The following is a 21601-nucleotide window of genomic DNA, read 5'->3' on the forward strand; positions in this document are numbered from 1 at the left end:
AACTTGATAAAACTTTAATCAATCATAATAAACATAATAAGAAAAATGGAACAAACACTTGACTGACAACAGATCAAACCACATCAACCCACCAGGGTACATATCTATCTCGATGTTATAGTCTTATGCACCATTTGTTGCCCGGGTTTCAGATCCAAATAAGTATGGGTAGTTGCTATAGTGACAATATGCCACTTTTGGAACCAGGAGCTTAGTACTACTGAGTATTTATGAGCTTTATAACGTCAGTACTTCCTCCCACACTTCGAATCCGAATTCAGACATTATAACTTCACAAAATGCTATTTCATTCTGCTGTTTAGAAGTCAATTTTGTTGGTTTATCAAAAAGTTTATACTTTAGTATACATAAATGTCAAGAGAAATAATCTAACTTGTTAAATTAACATGGTAAGAATATACATTCCCAATAAATATTTGATTAATGTTAAAGATGCTTGCTTAATAAAATAAACAAAATGTATCCCATCACTGGAATTTACCCTTTTATTATGGTAACTAGGCAAGAACCATATCTTATTAATTCACGTCTTAGCTTATTTTCATGAATAATAGTATTACTACCATTCTTCATTTAACATGAAAGTAAAAATAATTTTTAAAAAATGAAAAGCTTTTCAGGGCACCTGGATGGCTCAGTGGGTTAGGGCCTATGCCTTCGGCTCAAGTCATGATCTCAGGGTTCTGGGATGGAGCCCCGCATCGGGCTCACTGCTCAGTGGGGAGCCTCCTTCCCCCCTACCCCCTCACTGCCTGCCTCTCTGCCCACTTGTGATCTCTGTCAAATAAATAAATACAATTTAAAAAAAAAAATGAAAAGCTTTTATTTTATAGAAGATTGATATATTTTTATTTCCTTTAGGAACAATTTCTAATAATTAAAAACTAAGTATCAATGGTATCCAGGAAAAATGCAGTTTCTAGCAAAATGCTAAGAATAAGGAAAAATAATCTCAATCAGAGGATATCTCAAGATCATCAAAAAGTCAGAGCCCCAGAAACCCTCATACATTGCTTCTGGGAAGGAAAATGATACATCCACTTTGGAAAACAGTTTGACAGTGTCAAACTGTTTTGACAACCTACCATGCACTTTTCTAGTATCTACCCAAGAGAAATGAAAACCCATGTCCACAAAAGACGTTCAGAGAAATGTTATTCATAACAGCCGAAATCTGGGAACTAAATATCCATCAACTGGTGAATGAACAGATTTTTATTTTTTTAAAGCAGCAGGGAGGGACGCCTGGGTGGCTCAGTTGGTCAAGCGGCTGCCTTCGGCTCAGATCATGATCCCAGCCTCCTGGGATGGAATCCCTCATCGGGCTCTTTGCTCAGCAGGGAGCCTGCTTCTCCCTCTGCCTCTGCCTGCCTGTGCTCACTCTCTCTGACAAATGAAATAAAAACAAAACAAAAACAAAAAAAGGGGGGGATACTATTCAGCAATAAAAAAGAGTGAATTAACGACACATGCTACGTCATGAATGAACCTCAAAAATATTATGCTAAATGAAAGACACAAATCATATTTTGTATGATTCTATCAATATGAAATGATCAGAAAAGGCAAATCTATAGAGACAAAGTGCATTTGTAGCTGTCTGAGGGTAAAATGGGAATTAGCTGTAAATGGGCACGAGGTATCTTATTAAAGGGATGGAAATGTTCTAAAACTGTCTTATAGTGATGGCTGCACCATTTGTTAAAATTACTAAAAATCACTAACTTGTATACTTCAAATGGGTGAATTTTAGGATATGTAAAATATGTCTGGGTGGCTCAGTGGGTTGAGCCGCTGCCTTCGGCTCGGGTCATGATCTCAGGGTCCTGGGATCGAGTCCCGCATCGGGCTCTCTGCTCAGCGGGGAGCCTGCTTCCCTCTCTCTCTCTCTGCCTGCCTCTCTGTCTACTGTGATCTCTATCTGTCAAATAAATAAATAAAATCTTTAAAAAAAAAAAAAATGTCTAAATAAGTTCTGTCTTCTTTTTAAGTCAGAGAATATCAGAGCTGCAGGGAACCTTATCCAAACTTTATAGAGATGGAGAAAATAAGGCCCAAAGAGGTTAAGCAAATTGTTTAAATGTCACCTAGCTAGATCATAGCAAAACCAAAAAATGATAAAAATCTAGCCTCACTCTCCAACCCAGTCCAGTGTAACATCTATTAAAAATGCTCAAGGAGTTTTATAATAATAATAATAATCACATAGAATTATTTGAAAGGCACTCTAAAAGCATCAAATTTGTGAATCAAAAATAACTAGGGGCACTTGGGTAGATCAGTGGACTAAGCTTCTGACTGCACATTGGCTCAGGTACTGATGTCAGGGTTGAAATCAAGACTCACAATGGGCTCACCCTTAGCATGGAGTCTACTTAAGACTCTTTCCCTCTCTTTAAGCCCCTCCCCCTGCTCACACTGTCTCTACAGTAGTATTTACATAAATAAGTATTTTAAAAAATAAATAACCAATTAAAATAAACCAAAAATCAATGAGTACACGATATTCAAAAAATAAATAAATAAAAGCTAGAAAAACTCACTTGTTGCTCCTTGAGGTCCTAAAACTTACTTTCAAAATTGGTAATAAAAGAAAACGAACTAAGCATTTTTTTTCCCTAACTCTCCAACAGAACCTGTATTTTGGAGTAACTAAATGTTGCCAGTTTATAAAAGAAAGCTTCTACTATCCAGAAGAATGCAAATTAATAAAGATTGATGAAATTAAAGAATTAGAAACTACCATTTTGCAACCCGTAATAAAATTGCGATTCAGGCAAGAATTATCAATTTTTATTAAGGGCATTAAGTGAATGGTTGATGGGATATTTAGACATTTTTAGGAAGCCAAATAACACCTTAGAGATTAGTTTTAATGAGAAAAACAAAACATAAATTTAGGAGGGAGCTCAAGATGTCACCAACTTAGTCAAACTTCTACCACTAATGTTCAGGTTTATTAGAAATTCAAGGACTAGAGAGGTAAGCTAAACACCAAGAGAAAATAGTCAAACAATTACAAAAGAGAAGGTATTTTTTGCGATAGTAAGTCTCCTCTCTTCAGCTAATCAGAGAGGAAAAAAAATGTGTTGGGGGATGACTATTCTAGATTAAGAGACTTGAAATACATAAACAAAAACATATGTGATCTTTAACTGGATTCTGGTTTGGATAAAACAGCTGTGAAGGTCACTTGGGAGATAAACGGATAAATATGAAGACTTATAATATTAGGTATTAGAATACTAGATAACATTAAGGGCTTATTTAAAGTGTGATAATATTTTTGTTATATAGTTAAAGTAAGGTTTTATGGAGATGCATACTGAAGGTTTTAGTATATCTAGAGGTCTATGGTTCATTTCAAGTGAGTTTAAGAAATAAAAAAATTAAAATCCAGGTCTCAAATTCCTACATTAACTGCTGCTTCCCTAAGTGCTCATTATTCATAAAGTATAATAATAATTACACAGAACACCCGCAGGCAGAGGTTCCGAGAACTGACCTACCATGAATGATGGCTTTTTTTCGGACAGGTACTTAGCTGATGAGAACTTACAGGTAACACCACGATATCGTTTGGTACATGCACACAGGCACCAAAAGCCATCTTAAGCGGCATGAATGGAGAGTTTTACCCGCAGGGAGCTAAAAATATCTAGAACGGCTTCTTGGTATTTACTAAAAGAACAAGGCTCTTCCACGATCATAGTGAAGGCTCTGAAGCGGTAGCTTCACTAAAGCAATCCTCAATTATTACATAAAAATCACTTATTTCTTTCTGACTTCACCGTCCTTTCCAATCAGGTTACTACTTCCCAAGTTGTGATCAAGTGAAGGGACACTGTTTTAAAATCCTTCCCTGAGGGGCACCAGGGTGGCTCAGTGGGTTCGGGCCTCTGCTTTCGGCTCAGGTCATGATCCCAGGGTCCTGGAATCGAGCCCCACATCGGGCTCTCTGCTCCGCGGGAAGCCCGCTTCCTCCTCTCTCTCCCTGCCTGCCTCTCTGCCTACTTGTAATCTCTGTCTGCCAAATAAGTAAATAAAACCCTTAAAAAAAAAGTCACTTTAAAAAACAAAAAATCCTTCCCTGAAATTACGGGCGCCAAACTAAAGAAAACGTATACCAGGACCATCAGCTTCTTTTCAACTAGTGCCTCTAAATCTCGGAACCGGGCACTCCGAGCCTCCCTCAAATCCCGGAGAAGAGGTTGACAGTCAACCGGAGACAGAACACATTTGCCTTCACTTCCCTCTCTCCCTCAAAATCCAAAGGGTGGCGCTGTCCTCACTCCTTCCCCACAGACCAGGTGCGCGCAGAGGTCATCCGCACGAGCGGACGCGGTCTGTGCTCTCGGCCGCCCAGCGCAGCGCTTCTCACTTCCCCACACAGCCGGTCCGAGTTAGTCCGCCCGCTCCCTCTCCGTAGTGGCGCTCCCTCTCATAAACTCTTAGTACTCTGGGAGGGTGGGTCCGCTCAGAAACACCGCGCACGCCGGCACTCTGGCTCTGAGTCCCCGGACCAGCAATTGAGAAACTTCCGAGACCCCTCGCCCTGACCCGAGTTCCGCCACTGCCACCGCCTGAACCTTCAAATTAACTAACTGACTTACACACTTGATGGGACTCAGCCGGCACTAAGAGATGGGATGAGCCGCCTAGCGCCGGCACCAACCGCACTTCCCGCCCCGCCCCGCCGGCCTGCGTGCGTCCCAAGTCACGTGCCGCGTCTTTCTTCCCTACCGGCAACTGGGCGCTCCTCTCTTCCGGAAGTCGCACTCCTCCTCGCATGGCTCCTCCCACCACCGGTGACGTCAAATTCAGCTTCTACCACTGCTCTGCCTCCGCCTCTAAGCGCGGGTAGATCTGAGGTTTCTTTACGATAAGTTCTGCCACTTTCTGGGCTCTAAACATTACAATCGAGGGTGTTGAAGTTATTGAGTGTGTAGGCCTTGGGCTCGCTTGAGTACAGTTTAGGGAGCCAGAAGCTGGCTATCTGGAAGCGACCCTTTCAGACACCATCCCCCCTCTTGACAACTTCTGCTGCACTTGGTTCCGCCACGACCCACGACGGTTCCGCCCCCTTCTTCCTTGTCATTGATGTTGTTGTTCTTGTCAGTGCCGCAGCCCCGACCGCCGGGAGCTCGAACCCGAGCGGGGGCCGCCCGGGTGGCGCGGTGGCGGCGGCAGCGGCTGCGGCTGCAGCAGCTGCGACGGCTGCGGGGGCTGCTCCGGGGACTGCGGGGGCGGCCGGGGGCTGGCAGCCGGCGGCGGGGCCGGATGGCTCTGTGCGGGCAGGCGGCAGGCGCCGCGTCGCTGCCCAGCGAGCTGATCGTGCACATCTTCTCCTTCCTGCCCGCGCCCGACCGGCTGCGGGCCTCAGCTTCCTGCTCGCACTGGCGGGAGTGCCTCTTCTACCCTGCTCTCTGGCCCCAGCTCCGCATCTGTCTCCGCGTCTCCCCTACTGAGCAGCCTCGGCTCGAATTCCTCATGCGTAAGTGCGGCTGGTTCGTGCGAGAGCTGCGTGTTGAGTTCGCGGCTGAGAATTACCTGAGCGGTGGCGGCGGCCCGGGCGACGGAGGCGGCGCGGACACCGGGACTGGCGGGGAAGAAGTCGAGGCCCTGCAGCTCTCTGCCCGTTGGCTGGAAGTGCTGCGCACCTACTTAGAGCTGGTGCTGTGTGTGCTGGTCAGCATCCGGAACAACAGGTAGGCTTATTATCATGGACCTTCCATCCATCCTCCTTTCCCCTGTCCCCTTCTTCCGGGCCCTCTTATCGCTTCCTACCCCGCACCCCGAAATAGATTCCGTGCGGATACGCCCGGCCGGATTTAGCGTTGCTTTCTTCAGTGACTGCGGGTGTCAGTTCCAACCCGGCGATTTCCTTGAGGTGGGAGGCCATAGCGGGACTCATAATACTTTATAATCAGGGATGGACTTGGCGTTTGCCAGACACCACTCCTGGTGCCTTCCAAGCACTGTCTCGTTCATCCTCTCTGTGGCCATGGGATGGAGCTGACAGGCGCCGTCATTCTTCATCTTACAGATGAGAGAGCTGAAGCTTGGGGCGGGAGGAGGGGGTGGGGGTTGAGCCCTCCGAGTCTTGAGAGAAACAAAATATAACCTGGTTTTATTGACTCTGAACCTGCCCCCTCAGAATAGTTCGTGATGCGGGGACGAAGTAGGTATGCCGCTAGTGTCTCTTAGTTACAAGACTCTCCCTAAAAGAAATCTTTGACAGCCATTTTCTTCGCAGGAATAGTTTTCATTAACTGGGCCAGGCACAAAGAGTAGGAGGAGTGTTTGTTAAAGGGATGGGGGAAGAGCCTGATCATCGGGGTTGGAAGTCCCTCCCCTTGCACCTCCAGACTCAACTTGTCTCCAGTGATTCACCTAAAAGTAGCACAGTACAGCTTAGTGTTTCTGTGTGCTGGGGGAACTGCCCAGTGTCTGCAAAGAGTAAACACGTAACTGTCCTGGTTTTGCATCAGGGCTTTATTGTAATTCTGGGACTAACGTCCTATGTGCTGACCTGTTATCTTTATTAATATTGTTCTTTATTTGTCATCCTCTTCAAAATCCTATTAATTTAATTTTTTTGTATCTGGATGTTCTAACTAGCCTTACAATTGAACTGTTCGTCGGGGAAAAGTTCTAAAAGGAGCAACTTTTAATAATAGTTATTATATAGTAATTATTATATAGTAATAATGGTTGAGCAGTTTACAAGTACACTATCTTATTTGATCCTTTTAGTGACCCTGTGAGGTAGGCAAGGCAGCTATTATCCCTACTTTATAGAAAGGAAACTGACACTTAACAGGGCCAAGTGATGTACACATTGTCATACAGCATCATTTTTGTACAAGAGCAGTGTTCTTCCTTTTGCAATAAATACATTGTGTTGAACATCATGCATTATATTAAACAGGGTTTAGAGAAGGTACTGATTTAATATAAATTCTGTTTCTGAATCAAAAGAGTGAGATAAGCATGTAGCTCCAAGTTGTACCTGGAGCACAGCTCCATCATTCCAGTGGCCTGTGTATTTCCCCAGCTTTTCACACCAAGCCATTCCATTTTCTTACTTTGCTTGTATGTAGCAAGAGAGGCTGTTTGAAGCTGTAAATTGGAGACTCTCAGAGTTGAAAATATGACTAGAGGACCAAATGACCCCAAGTTTAAAAGATAAAGAGTCACTGAGCCCTTAAACTACTGATGAGACCAAGAGTGGGAGTGAATTCAGTGAGTACTAATTAAATTTTTCTCTTCCGAGATCAGATGGTCCCTCTGAGCAACCATCCAAAAAAAAAGCATGACTTTGGTCCAAGTACGAACAAGCCTTATAGAGTGCCTCGTTCCTTGTATGTGTTTTAATTACTGGTTGGTTGGATGGATAACGTTCTATAGGCAACATAGTGATATATCACCTCTTTCCTTTGTGTATAATTCTTCTCTTCCTCCTTTCCTTACCCCTACCACTTTTTTTTCAGCTTTATTGAAGTATAAATAACAAAAGTGTACCTATCACTTTCATTAGCATCCCAATCTACCTATCTATAATGTCACTTTATGCCTGCTCATTTGGGTCAGCTATTACTTCTATACAAATACAACACACTGTTATCTCTGATTTTAAGGTTTTCTTGTCTTTTCTAGTAGAGGTGGTACTGTGTGTGGTACTGTGTGTTGTGCTGCTTTGGTAGCACATTCGTTGTGTGTGTCTGAAATTAAAGTGTAGTATTATTACATGTGTTATCTGTACTAGTGATACTTCAAAGGGTTTTTAAAAATAGATAAATTTGGAAATAAGTTAATTTAACCTTTATTTTTGAAAATGTCTTGAGATATTCTAATAATATTGAAAGTGCTACCGTGAATATTAAAAACATAAGCAGGAATAGTTTTTTTTTAATTTTAACAAATTTGAAATGTTTTAGATCAAGGGGTTTATTTGGTAATTTTGTTTAAGCCTATGCCTGTTCCCTTCCATAAGCACTTAAACTATAGACTCAGGTTCAGTGAAGAAAATAACAATTTCATTTAGTGTTTTTTGGGTTTTCCAAAACCGTTAAATTTACTAACTAATGAGAAAAATGAACATTAGATACTGTTTTTTTACACTTCCAAGTTAAATTTACAGTAATTTTGGTTTATGATTTCTGCCATTATTTCTAACTGCTAAGGAGGGAATGAAACCTAACAGTTCACAAGCCTGATGCTTCCAGGCTTTGTGGTAATTTCCTTTATATAATCTATACAACTCAAGACTGTTACTTTGTTGTGTTCCAAATATTTTCTTGTCCCCCAGGAAAAGAACTAAAACTATAACCTTGGATTGTGGGAACTTTTCAAGGGTATTCTTCCAAGAGAATAATCTTTAGTTTTTGCTTGATTCCTGGGTTTCATATGCACATGTCCTCTCAGAATGACTGTAGCTTCTTTACAGATATGTTAGATGTTAGGAACAACTGATGAAGATCAAAGAGGTGCAGAAATGCCTCTCAGAGGACAAAACACAGTCCTCTAGGTTTCAGAGTTCCCTTCCTTATGGGAGACTACAATATCTGCCAGTATTATAAGAAACAGAAAGTAAGAACTGAAACGCAATAGATATTTCTCATTCAACTATATTTTAAGTTAAATAGGCTGAATTTCTTCTGCAGCTGTTCCATAAGAAATTGTTCTTAAAAGTTCAAAACAACAAATGTAAATATTCATTTTTAGAATTTAATTTGGTTGTTGAGTACTGCCTATTGAAATGCTGTATTTGACTACTTAAGAAAAATGAATTTGTGGATAATAAGATTTATGATAATAGTTAAGAGACTCAATCACTAAAAATACTTATTTTTTTCAAAGATTTTATATATTTATTTGTCAGAGAAATAAAGAATGAGCAGGGAGAGTGGCAGGCAGAGGGAAAAGCAGGCTCCCTACTGAGCAAGGAACCCAAGGTGGAACTCAATCCCAGGACCCTGGGATCATGACCTGAGTCAAGGCAGACCCTTAATGGACTGAGCCCCCAGGAATCCCTTAAAATACTTATTTTTAGACAGCAGACATAGGTACATTGTTATCATCCAGTTTATACTTTTCTGGACTGTGTAAGTATTTTTACATTGAGCTTTATTGGATGAAATTCTAATTTGGGGGCTGTATTTTTTTTTTAAGATTTTATTTATTTGGCAGAGAGAGACACAGCGAGAAAGGGAACACAAGCAGTAGGAGAGGGAGAGGGAGAATGAGGCTTCCCGCTGAGCAAGGAGCCCAATGCAAGGCTCAATCCCAGAACCCTGGAATCATGACCTGAGCTGAAAGCAAACGCTTAACTCACTGAACCACCTTGGCACCTGGGGGCTGTATTTTTATTAAAGAAAAATATTGCAATAGGCCAGAGAGATTTTGTACAAGGGAGAATTTCTTGTTAAAAATCTGATCTACACAGGTGCCTGGGTGGCTCAGTGGGTTAAGCCGCTGCCTTCGGCTCAGGTCATGATCCCAGGAACCTGGGATCGAGTCCCACATCAGGCTCTCTGCTCTGCTCTACTTTCCTCTCTCTCTCTGCCTGCCTCTCTGCGTACTTGTGATCTCTCTCTGCCAAATAAATAAATAAAATCTTTAAAAAAAAAAAATCTGGTCTACAGCTCCCAGCTACATATATTTACATTGACTATTTCGTGGCTATGCCAGCTTACATAACTTCTCAGGAGTGTAAGTTATATTAGTAATTCTTAGATTTTGTCTTATTTATTGGCACGTGCAATGAAGAAAAGTCTTACCTTTTTATTATTTTCTCTGCATTAGTCTACCAAGATCCAAAAACAGATAAGGCCATTTAAAAATGCATCTTAACATAGATTAAAAATTCTTGGGACTTTTCATATTATTATCTAAGATGGTAGGAAGTGCCTGGAAGGTGTTGTATTCAACAACCTGCAGCCTTATTTTTCTTGAAATATCTTCTTCTCTCATAATTTAGTCAGTACATGTAATAATAGCATCTTTTGAGAGCTTTCATTATTTGTATAAAAAGCCCATTTGCAGAATAAATATTAAAATATATTTGGGCTCTGGGGCGTGTGGGTGGCTCAGTTGGTTAAGCAGCTGCCTTCGGCTCAGGTGATGATCTCAGGGTCCTGGGATCAAGCCCCACATCAGGCTCCCTGCTGAACTCTACTGTTCCCTCTCCCTCAGCCCCTCTCTCTGATCGTGTGCGCTCTGTCTCTCTCAAATAATAAAATCTTAAAAAAAAAAAATCTACCAGGACTCTGACCAGTGTATACTGTCCAAGAGGTGATTGTCCGTAGAGAAGAAATGTGAGATCATGCATATCCAACAGACTCCTTACCTTAAATCTGACAATATAAAGTGGTTCCATAGGCCATTAAGAAAGGAGGAGATCCTAACTTGTTAAAGAAACTAACCTCTTGGGAGGGCTGCTGAGAAGAATTAGGGTTCTCTGTAGTCCATAGGTAGTCCATTGTAGTCTTACAATGACTGAGAACCGATAGATGGAGAATATGAAATAAAACTCAGCAAAAGATTGGTAAAGTAAAATGTTATTTTTTCTATGTTAAATGAAGCTGTGAAATAGCTCTTGAGTGAAGTTACTAAATTATTTCCATTTTACTATGCTAGTTCTAAGGCAGCCTTGAAAGAGCTCACCCAACTTGATTGACTTACTTAGGTCCTAAAATGATACTTATAAAAAAAATCTGTTTTTTTTTTTAATATTAAGAGCCTCCAATATTAAGAGCCTAGTATCTGCCAAACAGTGAAGACAAACTTCCCATTCTCATGGAGTCAGCATTCTAGAGAGGAAGGAAAGAAAAGTAAATAAATGAAAGAAAGATTATTTCACTTGTGAAATAAAAGAGGACTATGTAATAGTGACTAGGTGGCAACATTAGAGTAGCAAGGGAAAACATGTATGAAAAGGACACTTGAGCTGCAATGTGAATGATACAAGTCACCCACCTAAAGATCTGAGCAAATAGCATTTTTTTTCTTTTCTTTTTTAATTTATATATTTTTTTTATTTTCAGCATAACAGTATTCATTATTTTTGCACCACACCCAGTGTTCTGTGCAATCCATGCCCTCTCTAATACCCACCACCTGGTTCCCCCAACCTCCCACCCGCCGCCACTTCAAACCCCTCAGATTGTTTTTCAGAGTCCATAGTCTTCCATGATTCACCTCCCCTTCCAATTTCCCCCAACTCCCTTCTCCTCTCTAACTCCCCATGTCCTCCATGCTACTTGTTATGCTCCACAAATAAGTGAAACCATATGATAATTGACTCTCTCTGCTTGACTTATTTCACTCAGCATAATCTCTTCCAGTCCCATCCATGTTGCTACAAAAGTTGGGTATTCATCCTTTCTGATGGAGGCATAATACTGCATAGTGTATATGGACCACATCTTCCTTATCCATTCGTCCGTTGAAGGGCATTTTGGTTCTTTCCACAGTTTGGCAACCATGGCCATTGCTGCTATAAACACTGGGGTACAGATGGCCCATCTTTTCACTACATCTGTATCTTTGGGGTAAATACCCAGTAGTGCAATTGCAGGGTCATAGGGAAGTTCTGTTTTTAATTTCTTGAGGAAATGCCACACTCTTCTCCAAAGAGGCTGCACCAACTTGAATTCCCACCAACAGTGTAAGAGGGTTCCCCTTTCCGGTCTTGCTAATTTTGGCCATTCTAACTGGTGTAAGGTGATATCTCAATGTGGTTTTAATTTGAATCTCCCTGATGGCTAGCAAATAGCATTTTAAGCAGGAAAACAAAACAAAACACTAAGCACCAAGTCCTTGGGCCAGACAAATTTTTGCCCCATTGGAGCAGTAGGAAAGAAAGTATGGCAGGACCATGAGAATGAAAGTGGGAGGGGTGTCATGATGCTTTCTGAAATGTAGAAGGAGGAAAGAATGGGCTTATGGAATAAAGTTTAAGCTATATTCTAAGAATAAAAGAAATCACTGAAAAATATTTAAGGGCAAGAGTAATCTAATTTGCATTTTAAGACACTGTGGTTGCTGTGTAAACAAATGAATTATAAGGGAAGAACAGAGGACACAGGGAAATTTGGGAAGCTTTCAATAATCTAGATAGAGATGATGGTAGCTTAGAGTATGATGGAAACAGTGGAGATGAAGAAAAGTGGATAGATTCAGAATATATTTTGGAAGTAGAGATGAGGACTTGCTGCTTAGATGTAGAGAAAAGGGAAAATCAAATATTTTTTCTCATTACTCCATAAGAATCCCTCAGTTTTCTTGCTATTAGTAATGTTAAGCATGTTCAATAAAAATCTTAAATGTCAGTCTTATTTAAATTTTTTTTTGTGTAATCTCTGAGATTGGAGAGGATAATGGTGTTTCTTAGAAGTTAATTAAGTAAGTGAATTGTAAACCAAATGCTAGGAGATTGTTTTTAGTTACCAGATCCTAATAAAACTAATAAGGAATACTATGAGAAGCTGATGACTTATTTCTGATCCCAAAAATTCTGCTGTACAGTTTGGTAGCCACTAGTCATGCATAGCTTTTGAATTTTTAATTTCTTTTTTTTTAAGATTTTATTTGTTTATTTGACAGAAAGAGATCACAAGCAGGCAGAGAGGCAGGCAGAGAGAGAGGAAGGGGAGCAGGCTCCCTGCCGAGCAGAGAGCCCGACGCGGAACTCGATCCCCGGACCCTGATATCATAACCTGAGCTGAAGGCAGCGGCTTAACCCACTGAGCCATCAGTGTTAGTCACACTAGCCACATTTCAAGTACTCAATAGCCGAATGTGGCTAGTGGTTTCCGTTAATAAACAGCATGGACCAGAGTATTGCTATCATGGCAGAGAGTTCTATTGGACAATATTTCTCTAAAGTGTTTGTTTTTATATGTTTCATTTGGCTGTAGTAATTCATTAGCATTTGTGAGAGTAAATATGTTATCAAAGTGTTACGTAGATGTAGACACACTTGGTATTGAACATGGACTGAGAATAGAATTTAACCTGAAAGAATTTCTTGCAATGATGTAGATTATTTTAGCTTTTCTCAGTTTAGAAAGTGAAAACGTTACATTTTATGAGCTCCTTTACAGTATTGGGAAAGGTTTTAACCGTTTTAGGAACATTCTTTTGAAGTACCAAGTTTTCATGTATGTACTTTTCCATAGGTAATTAGACTTGGCTGTATTAACTTTGTTCAGGATGGCTATGTTTTGCATTTTTCCACTGATACTACTTATTACATCAAGGAAAGAATTTTGGGTCATCTGAAATAATAAGGAAACATGCCAAAGTTACAGCCACAGATAAAGTTCCCCAGTTCTGAACCACAAAAGAGAGAGCAAGGTCATTATGACCAAGATACCGAACTTCTGGGTCCCAGTTGTACTAAATAGTCCAGCAGAATCCCAGAAAAAGATGAAAGGTCTTTAGCCTTCTGTAGTTAGAACTTAAAGCATATTTCTTAGGTTCATAGGTGGTTAGTATTTTTTCAAAAAACTACCAAACTAACCCAATGAATACCACAGGCATACTTTGTTTTATTGTGCTCTGCTTTAGTGCACTTGGCAGATAGGTTTATTTGCGAATTCACGTTTTGTGGCAACCCTGCATAGACCAAGTCTGTCAACACCGTTTTTCCGACAGTACTTGCTCACTTTGTATCTCTGTATTGTGTCTATATTTTGGTAATTCCCACAGTATTTTAAACTTTTTCATTATTATTAGATTTGTTATGGTGATCTGCAGCCAGTGATCTTTGATGTTACTACTGTAATTATTTTGGGGTGCCACTAACCATTTCCACATAGGATAGGAAATTTAATCAGTAAGTGTTGTGTTCTGACTGCTCCAATGACCAGCCATTCCTTCATTTCTTTCCTTCTCCTCCTCTCTTAATCTCTGAGATACAACAATACTGAAACAAGGACAGTTAATAACTTTGAAATGGTCTCAAGTGATAGGAAGAGTCACATGTCTCTCACTTTAAATCAGAAGCTAAAAATGATGAACCTTAATGAGGAAGGCATGTCAAAGGCCAAGACAGGCCGAAAGCTAGACCTCTTGTACCAAATAGCAAGTTGTGAATGCAAAAGAAATGTTCTCAAAGGAAATTAAAATTGCTGGGAACCTGGTGGCTCAGTCAGTTAAGCAGTTCCCTTTAGATTCCCCCTCATGGTCCGGGGTCCTGGGATCAAGCTCCAGAGTCGGGCTCTATGCTCAGTCGGGAGTCTGCTTCCATCTCTCCCTTAGGTCATGCTCTCGCTCTCTCTCTCTCTCGCTCTCTCTCAAAAAATTAAATTAAATTAAAAAGTGCTACCCTAGAAAACACACAAATGATAACTGGATAGAAGATCAAACCAGCCACAACATTCCATTAAGTCAAAGCCTAATCCAGAGCAAGGCCCTAACTCTTCAGTTCTTTGAAGGCTGAAAGAGGTGAGAAAGCTAAGAAAAAAGTTTGAAGTTAGCAGAAGTTGGTTCATGAGGTTTAAGGAAAGAAATTGCCTCCATAACATCAAGATACATGGTGAAGCAGCAGTTGCTGATGCAGAAGTAGTAGCAAAATATCCAGAAGATCTAGCTAAGATAATTAATGAAGATGGCTGAACTAAGCAAAAGATTTTCAATATAGACAAAATAGCCTACTGTTGGAGGAAGATACCATCTAGGACTTTCAAAGCTAGGGAGGAGAAATCAATGCTTCACTTCAAAGCTACAAAAGACAGGTGGACTCTCTTATTAAGAGCTAATGCAACTGATGACTCTAAGTTGAAAACTGCTCAGGGGTGTCTGGGTGGCTCAGTCATTGGGTGTCTGCCTTTAGCTTGGGTCATGATTCCAGAGCCCTGGGATCAAGCCCTGCATTGGGCTCCCTGCTTGGGGGAAGCCTGCTTCTCCCTCCCCCTACTTGTATTCCCTCTCCCGCTGTTTCTTTCTGTGTCAAATAAATAAATCTTAAAAAAAAAAAAAGAGAGAGAGAGAGAGAGAGAGAAAGAAAACAGTGCTCATTGACCATTCCCAAAATCATAGGACCCTTAAGAATTAGGTTAAATCTACTCTGCCTGTGCTCGATAAATGAAACAACAAAGCCTGGATGACAGCACTTCTGCTTACAGCATGGTAATATTTTGAATATTTTGAGCCCACTGTTTAGACCTACTGCTCAGAAAAAAAAAAATTCTTTTAAAATATTGTAGCTTATGACAGTGTACCTTTTCACCCAAGAGCTCTGATGGAGCTGTACAATGAAATCAATGTTGTTTTCATGACTGCTAGCACAATATCCATTCTGTAGCCCATGGATCAAAGAGAAATTTTGACTTCTAAGCATTATTATTGAAGAATACATATTGTAAGGCTATCACTGTCATAAATCATGATTCCTCTGATAATGTGGGCAAAATAAATTGAAACCTTTCTGGAAAAGAATCACCATTCTAGATGTCATTAAGAACAGTCATAATTCACTTGAAGAAGTCAAAATACCAACACCAGAGGAGTTTGGAAGAATATTCCAATCCTCCTGGATGATTTTAAGGGGTTCAGGATTTCAGTGGATGATTTTAAGGAGTTTAGGCTTTCAGTAGTAACTGCAGAGGTGGTGGAAAAATAGCAAAAGAACTAGAAATAGAAGTGGAGCCTCAATTTGTGACTGAATCACTGTAGTCTCATGATAAAACTTTAATGAATGAGGAAGTGCTTCTTACTGATGGGCAAAGAGAGGAGTTTCTTGAAATGGAATCTATTTCTGGTGAAGATGCTGTGATGATTATTGACAATAAAGGATCTGGAATACTACATAAACTTTAGTTGATAAAGCAGCAGGCTGGTTTGAGAGGATTGACTCCATTATGGCTAAAATGCTATCAAACAGCCTTGCATGCTACAGAAAAAAAATTTATAAAAGGAAGAGTCAATTGATGTGGCAAACTTTATTGTCTTGTTTTAAGAAACTGCCAAATCCACCTCATCTTTCAGCAACCACAATCCTGATCAGTCAGCAGCCATCAACATGGAGGTAAGACCCTCCACCAATTTTAAAAAAATAAATAAAAAGGTAAATGCTCAGTTGATGGGCTTTTAGCAATAAAATATTGTTTAATTGAGTTATGTACACTTAGATGTGATGCTATTGTACACTTGACAGACAACAATATAGTGTAAAACTAACTTGTATGTGCACTGACTGGGAAACCAAAAACTTCATTTTGACTTGGCTTTATTATAATATTTGCTTTATTGTGGTGATCTAGAACAAGACCCAGAAAGTCTCAGAGGTATGCTTATATGTGTATAGGTTTTTACAAAAGTTGTGATGGTTGTTTAATTCACAGGGTAATTTCTATGCTAAAAAGCAAAAAGATAACTTTTTAGTGGAATTTTAATATACATATTTACAGTATACATGCTACAAAACACACAAATATGTCTATGAAAATTATATGTATATTGAAACTGTTGTTGAAAAGTTAAGTGCACACAATAAGTTTGAGAAAAAGAAGGGAGGGAGCAGCCTTCTGTGTCTCTCTGGAAAGTGATTCCTAGAGTAAGTAGCAGCTCTACTGTGGGACTTTGACCAGGGGCATGCTAAAGTAAAATAGCAGGAAATGCCTTGGGTTGTAGAACACTGCCTACTACATAAAGGGGAAGATGAAGTAGTAATCAGTTGTAAGGACTTTGACTTTTACTGTGAGTAAGATGAGGAGCCATGAAGAAGTTTTGAACCAAGGAGTGACAATTTCTAATATTGCAAAAGGAACATTCTAACAGAACAAACTGATGGTTTCCAGAGGGAAGGGGGATGGAAGGATGGGCAAAATGGGTAAAGGGGAATAGGGGATACAGGCTTCCAGTTGTGAAACGAGTAAGTCATAATAATAGGCACAGAATAGGGAATAGTCAGTGATACTGCAATAGCATTGTGTGGTGACAAATGGTAGCTACACTTGTGGTGAACATAGCATGATGTATAGGGAAGTTGAATCTATTTTGTACACTGGGAACTAACGTAACATTGTATGTCAGCTGTACTCAAAGGACTAAAAAAAAGGAACATTCCAGATGCTGTGTTGGGAATAGTTTGTAGGGAATAGTTGTAGGACAAGGGAAGAAGCAACAGGCTGGGTCAGGAGGCCTTTGTAGTAATCCACACAAGGGATGATGTTGCTGTTGACCAGTATGGGAGCAATGAAAGTGATGAGTAGTCTGATTCTGTATTTTTATCTGGAGACCTTCTAGAAATAGAATGTAAGTATAAAAAATTAGACATAATTATTTTACTGATATTACAGTGCCCTTTTAATTATTCCCTAAATATGTCTAAAAAGTATTTTTTCCATTGGCTATTTCTATTCATTTTGTTTTCCTTTTGTGTTAAAGATTTATATATTTTTTCTAAAGATTTTATTTATTTATTCAACAGAGAGAGAGAGCACAAGTAGGCAGAGAGGTAGGTAGAGGGAGAAGAAGAAGCAGGCTCTCCGCTGAGCAGGGACCCCAATGCAGGGCTCTATCCCAGGACGCTGGGATCAGGACCTGAGCTGAAGGCAGCTGCTTAACCAAATGGGCCACACAGGGGTCCCGATTTATACTTTTTTTACAAAAAAAGAAAATACCTAGGGTTTGAACAGTTTGTTTTCTGAAAACATGGCTTATCTTTGCTATTTAGTGCTTTGTATCACAAAGTACTTTCAAACAGTGCCCTGTTCACATAGGCCTTATGTAAATTTGGATCAGTTTGTTAAATAGCCCCAGAAACTTCCTGGCCTTCCTTTCTGCAGACACTTGGAATTTTCCTTTCACTCTTTTCTTCTTCACTTCCTGCTTCATATAAACCCTTTACTTCTTTGAATATGCTTCAGTCTGGCCCACATATGAATATTAGCTTCAAAATGGTGGGACTAAGTGGAAAGGAAGAAGCAAGTAGTACTCTGCACAAGGATTCTTCCCTGCATATCATTGGTCTCATCACCTGTAACTGTAAGCCCGGATAAATTTTCCTACCCAGACATTCATCATGTGTACTCTTCTATTACATCTCTTCAGTGGACAAGGAACAGGGGAAGAAACAAGGGCAGAATTGAGCTACCTTTTATTTAGGTGTTGCTAGTTACTTCAAAAAAGACTCAGACTCTCACTCTTAGAAACCTCAAAGGGACAGTCTTGATTCAAGGCTAAGAAGAAAGGAAGAAAGGTAGTCACCTGAGGCAAGAGACTTTGATCTTCCATGGCTTAGACCCACCTTTTCAAGCCATCACCCTTCTTTTTTTTTTTTTTTTTAATTTATTTATTTTCAGAAAAACAGTATTCATTATTTTTGCACCACACCCAGTGCTCCATGCAAGCCGTGCCCTCTATAATACCCACCACCTGGTACCCCAACCTCCCACCCCCCCACCACTTCAAACCCCTCAGATTGTTTTTCAGAGTCCATAGTCTCTCATGGTTCACCTCCCTTCCAATTTACCCAAATTCCCTTCTCTCTAACGCCCCTTGTCCTCCATGCTATTTGTTATGCTCCACAAATAAGTGAAACCATATGATAATTGACTCTCTCTGCTTGACTTATTTCACTTAGCATAATCTCTTCCAGTCCTGTCCATGTTGCTACAAAAGTTGGGTATTCATCCTTTCTGATGGAGGCATAATACTCCATAGTGTATATGGACCGCATCTTCCTTATCCATTCGTCCGTTGAAGGGCATTTTGGTTCTTTCCACAGTTTGGCGACCATGGCCATTGCTGCTATAAACACTGGGGTACAGATGGCCCTTCTTTTCACGACATCTGTGTCTTTGGGGTAAATACCCAGGAGTGCAATTGCAGGGTCATAGGGAAGGTCTATTTTTAATTTCTTGAGGAATCTCCACACTGTTCTCCAAAGAGGCTGCACCAACTTGCATTCCCACCAACAGTGTAAGAGGGTTCCCCTTTCTCCACATCCTCTCCAACACATGTTGTTTCCTGTTTTGTTAATTTTGGCCATTCTAACTGGTGTAAGGTGATATCTCAATGTGGTTTTAATTTGAATCTCCCTGAGGGCTAATGATGACGAACATTTTTTCATATGTCTGATAGCCATTTGTATGTCTTGATTGGAGAAGTGTCTGTTCATATCTTCTGCCCATTTTTTGATGTGTTTGCCTGTTTCGTGTGTGTTGAGTTTGAGGAGTTCATTATAGATCCTGGATATCAACCTTTTGTCTGTACTGTCATTTGCAAATATCTTCTCCCATTCCGTGGGTTGCCTCTTTGTTTTTTTGACTGTTTCCTTTGCTGTGCAGAAGCTTTTGATTTTGATGAAGTCCCAAAAGTTTATTTTCGCTTTTGTTTCCTTTGCCTTTGGAGAAGACATATCTTGAAAGAAGTTGCTGTGGCTGATATCAAAGGCCATCACCCTTCTGATACCAAACTCCAGTTAGCGTCACCACAAGAGTCATGGGGCTGGGTAAGGTCCAGGCATATTGCCAGCACTGCAGAGAGCTAAGTAGATGTGTTTTTTTTTTTTATATAAAGATTTTATTTATTTATATGACAGAGACAGATCACAAGTAGGCAGAGAGGCAGGCAGAGAGAGAGAGAGGGAAGCAGGCTCCCTGCTGAGCAGAGAGCCCGATGCGGGACTCAATCCCAGGACCCTGAGATCATGACCTGAGCCAAAGGCAGTGGCTTAACCCACTGAGTCACCCAGGTGCCCCAGTAGATGTGTTCTTTTTTTTTTTTTTTTAAGATTTATTTATTTATTTGATAGACAGAAATCACAAGGAGGCAGAGAGGCAGGCAGAGAGAGAGGAGGAAGCAGGCTCCCCGCTGAGCAGAGAGCCCGATGCGGGGCTCGATCCCAGGACCCTGGGATCATGACCTGAGCCAAAGGCAGAGGCTTTAACCCACTGAGCCACCCAGGCGCCCCATCCCAGCAGATGTGTTCTTAACAATTCCTAAAATGCTAAACTAGTTTTCCCAGAGAAACAGCAGTATTAATCAACCATAAGGGTAGGTAACATTATTATTGCTATTTTACAGATGCTAAAACTGAACCACAGAATAGTTAAAGTTAACTTTCCAGTTATACAGAGAAATGACTGCCTGGTTTTCTTATTTCTTTAATGAAATTTTCTAATACACACAAAAAATAGTTAAAATGGACAACCTATCACCCCGATTCAGTAATTTAAGGAATTTGTCACATGTGCGTTATTTTATCTTTACTGAAGTATTTTAAAACAAATCCAAGATACCAGGATCATTTTATACTATACACTTAAGTATAAAGCTCTAAAAATTATGTACTTTTTAAAATATAAACACAGTGCTATTAATATACATTAACAAAGTTATTAATAATTCCTTCTTCTCATCTATTTTCTTTTTAATGAGTCCTTTTAAAACCTTTATTTCTATGCCAAGAGACTAAACCCGTGGACTCTGGGAGCTTAACTGCCATAACTTTTCACATCATTGACACATAATACATATTTTAATATTTGAATGAACAAAGAGTAGGAGAGCAGTCTATAGGCTGAGTTTCTAAGTTGTAAGTACTTAATAATCTGACAGCTCTAGATCAAAAGCTGATGGCTTTTTGAAATAGGATTAAAGAAGAATGTAGTGAGGTTGAAGAAATTCACTCTCTTTTGTCCGTAGTATGGCCTATTACGTGGTTCAGGAGATTGATTATCAAACATTGTTTATGATTTTGTGCTTTCACAACATACGTAAGGTGTGTTTCAGAGGCACCTGGGTGGTTTAGTTAGTTAAGCATTTGCCTTCAGCTCAGGTTATAATTCCAGGGTCCTGGGATCAAGCCCTGCATCATGCTCTCTGTTCAGTGGGGAGTCTGCTTCTCCATCTTCCCTGCCCCTCCCTAACTCATACACATACGCATATATGCCCTATTTCCCTCTCTTTCTCTCAAATAAACAAAAAATCATAAAAAAAAAAAAAAGAAAAGAGCTAAGGTATGTTGTAGAGGGACTAGTAATATTAAGTAGGTTGTAGTCTATTAATATTACCTTAGGAACAGAGCTAAACTAATTTGAAGAATTGAGATGACAGAAAACTTTGTAACCAACTGTAATGTTTTCCCAGTATGTTTTTATTACATACCTTTTGAGCAAGTACATGTTACGGACATTGTACAGGAAAGAACCCTGTTTATTTCTTTAGTTCACTTGAAAAAGTAGGTCACAGATTTCATATTTAAGTAAAAAGATTTGGGCACAATTCCCTTGTTACTGGTATTATCTCATGGCCTCAAAATGAGGCATCTGTTTATTGTTATGGTTCAGTATATTCTATTCTAGTGTTGTTGCCAGATGTTCTTTTCAGTCCCGTTTTTACCATCTGAAACAATGGTGAGTCACCTGGAGGCTATATGCAGTTTTCTTGACTTCACTATATTATCTATAATTCTATTTCAACACAATACATTTGAAAGCCGCCATTGAGTTGTCAGTGTTTCCCCTTCCCCCAGAGGGAATCAACAGTAATTTAGAGGTTGCAGAAGAAAATATCAGCAATCTGGAAGACAGGATAATAGCACACAAGCCAAACATCAAAAAAG

At 40.1% G+C, this 21601-nt stretch overlaps 1 protein-coding gene across 1 annotated transcript in view; it reads left to right on the forward strand.

The window, feature by feature from the left end:
- Positions 1-4942: 4942 nt before the first annotated feature.
- The window catches only part of FBXO33 (F-box protein 33), a 37580-nt gene continuing 20921 nt past the window's right edge, over positions 4943-21601 (forward strand). Inside the window, exon 1 of the mRNA XM_044229766.1 lies at positions 4943-5729. Coding sequence (XP_044085701.1) covers positions 5122-5729 — 608 coding nt within the window. The 5' untranslated portion in view covers positions 4943-5121. The remainder of the gene's footprint in view (positions 5730-21601) is intronic.

This window comes from Neovison vison, chromosome 13 (assembly GCF_020171115.1).
Source record: "Neovison vison isolate M4711 chromosome 13, ASM_NN_V1, whole genome shotgun sequence".
Taxonomy (NCBI): domain Eukaryota; kingdom Metazoa; phylum Chordata; class Mammalia; order Carnivora; family Mustelidae; genus Neogale; species Neogale vison.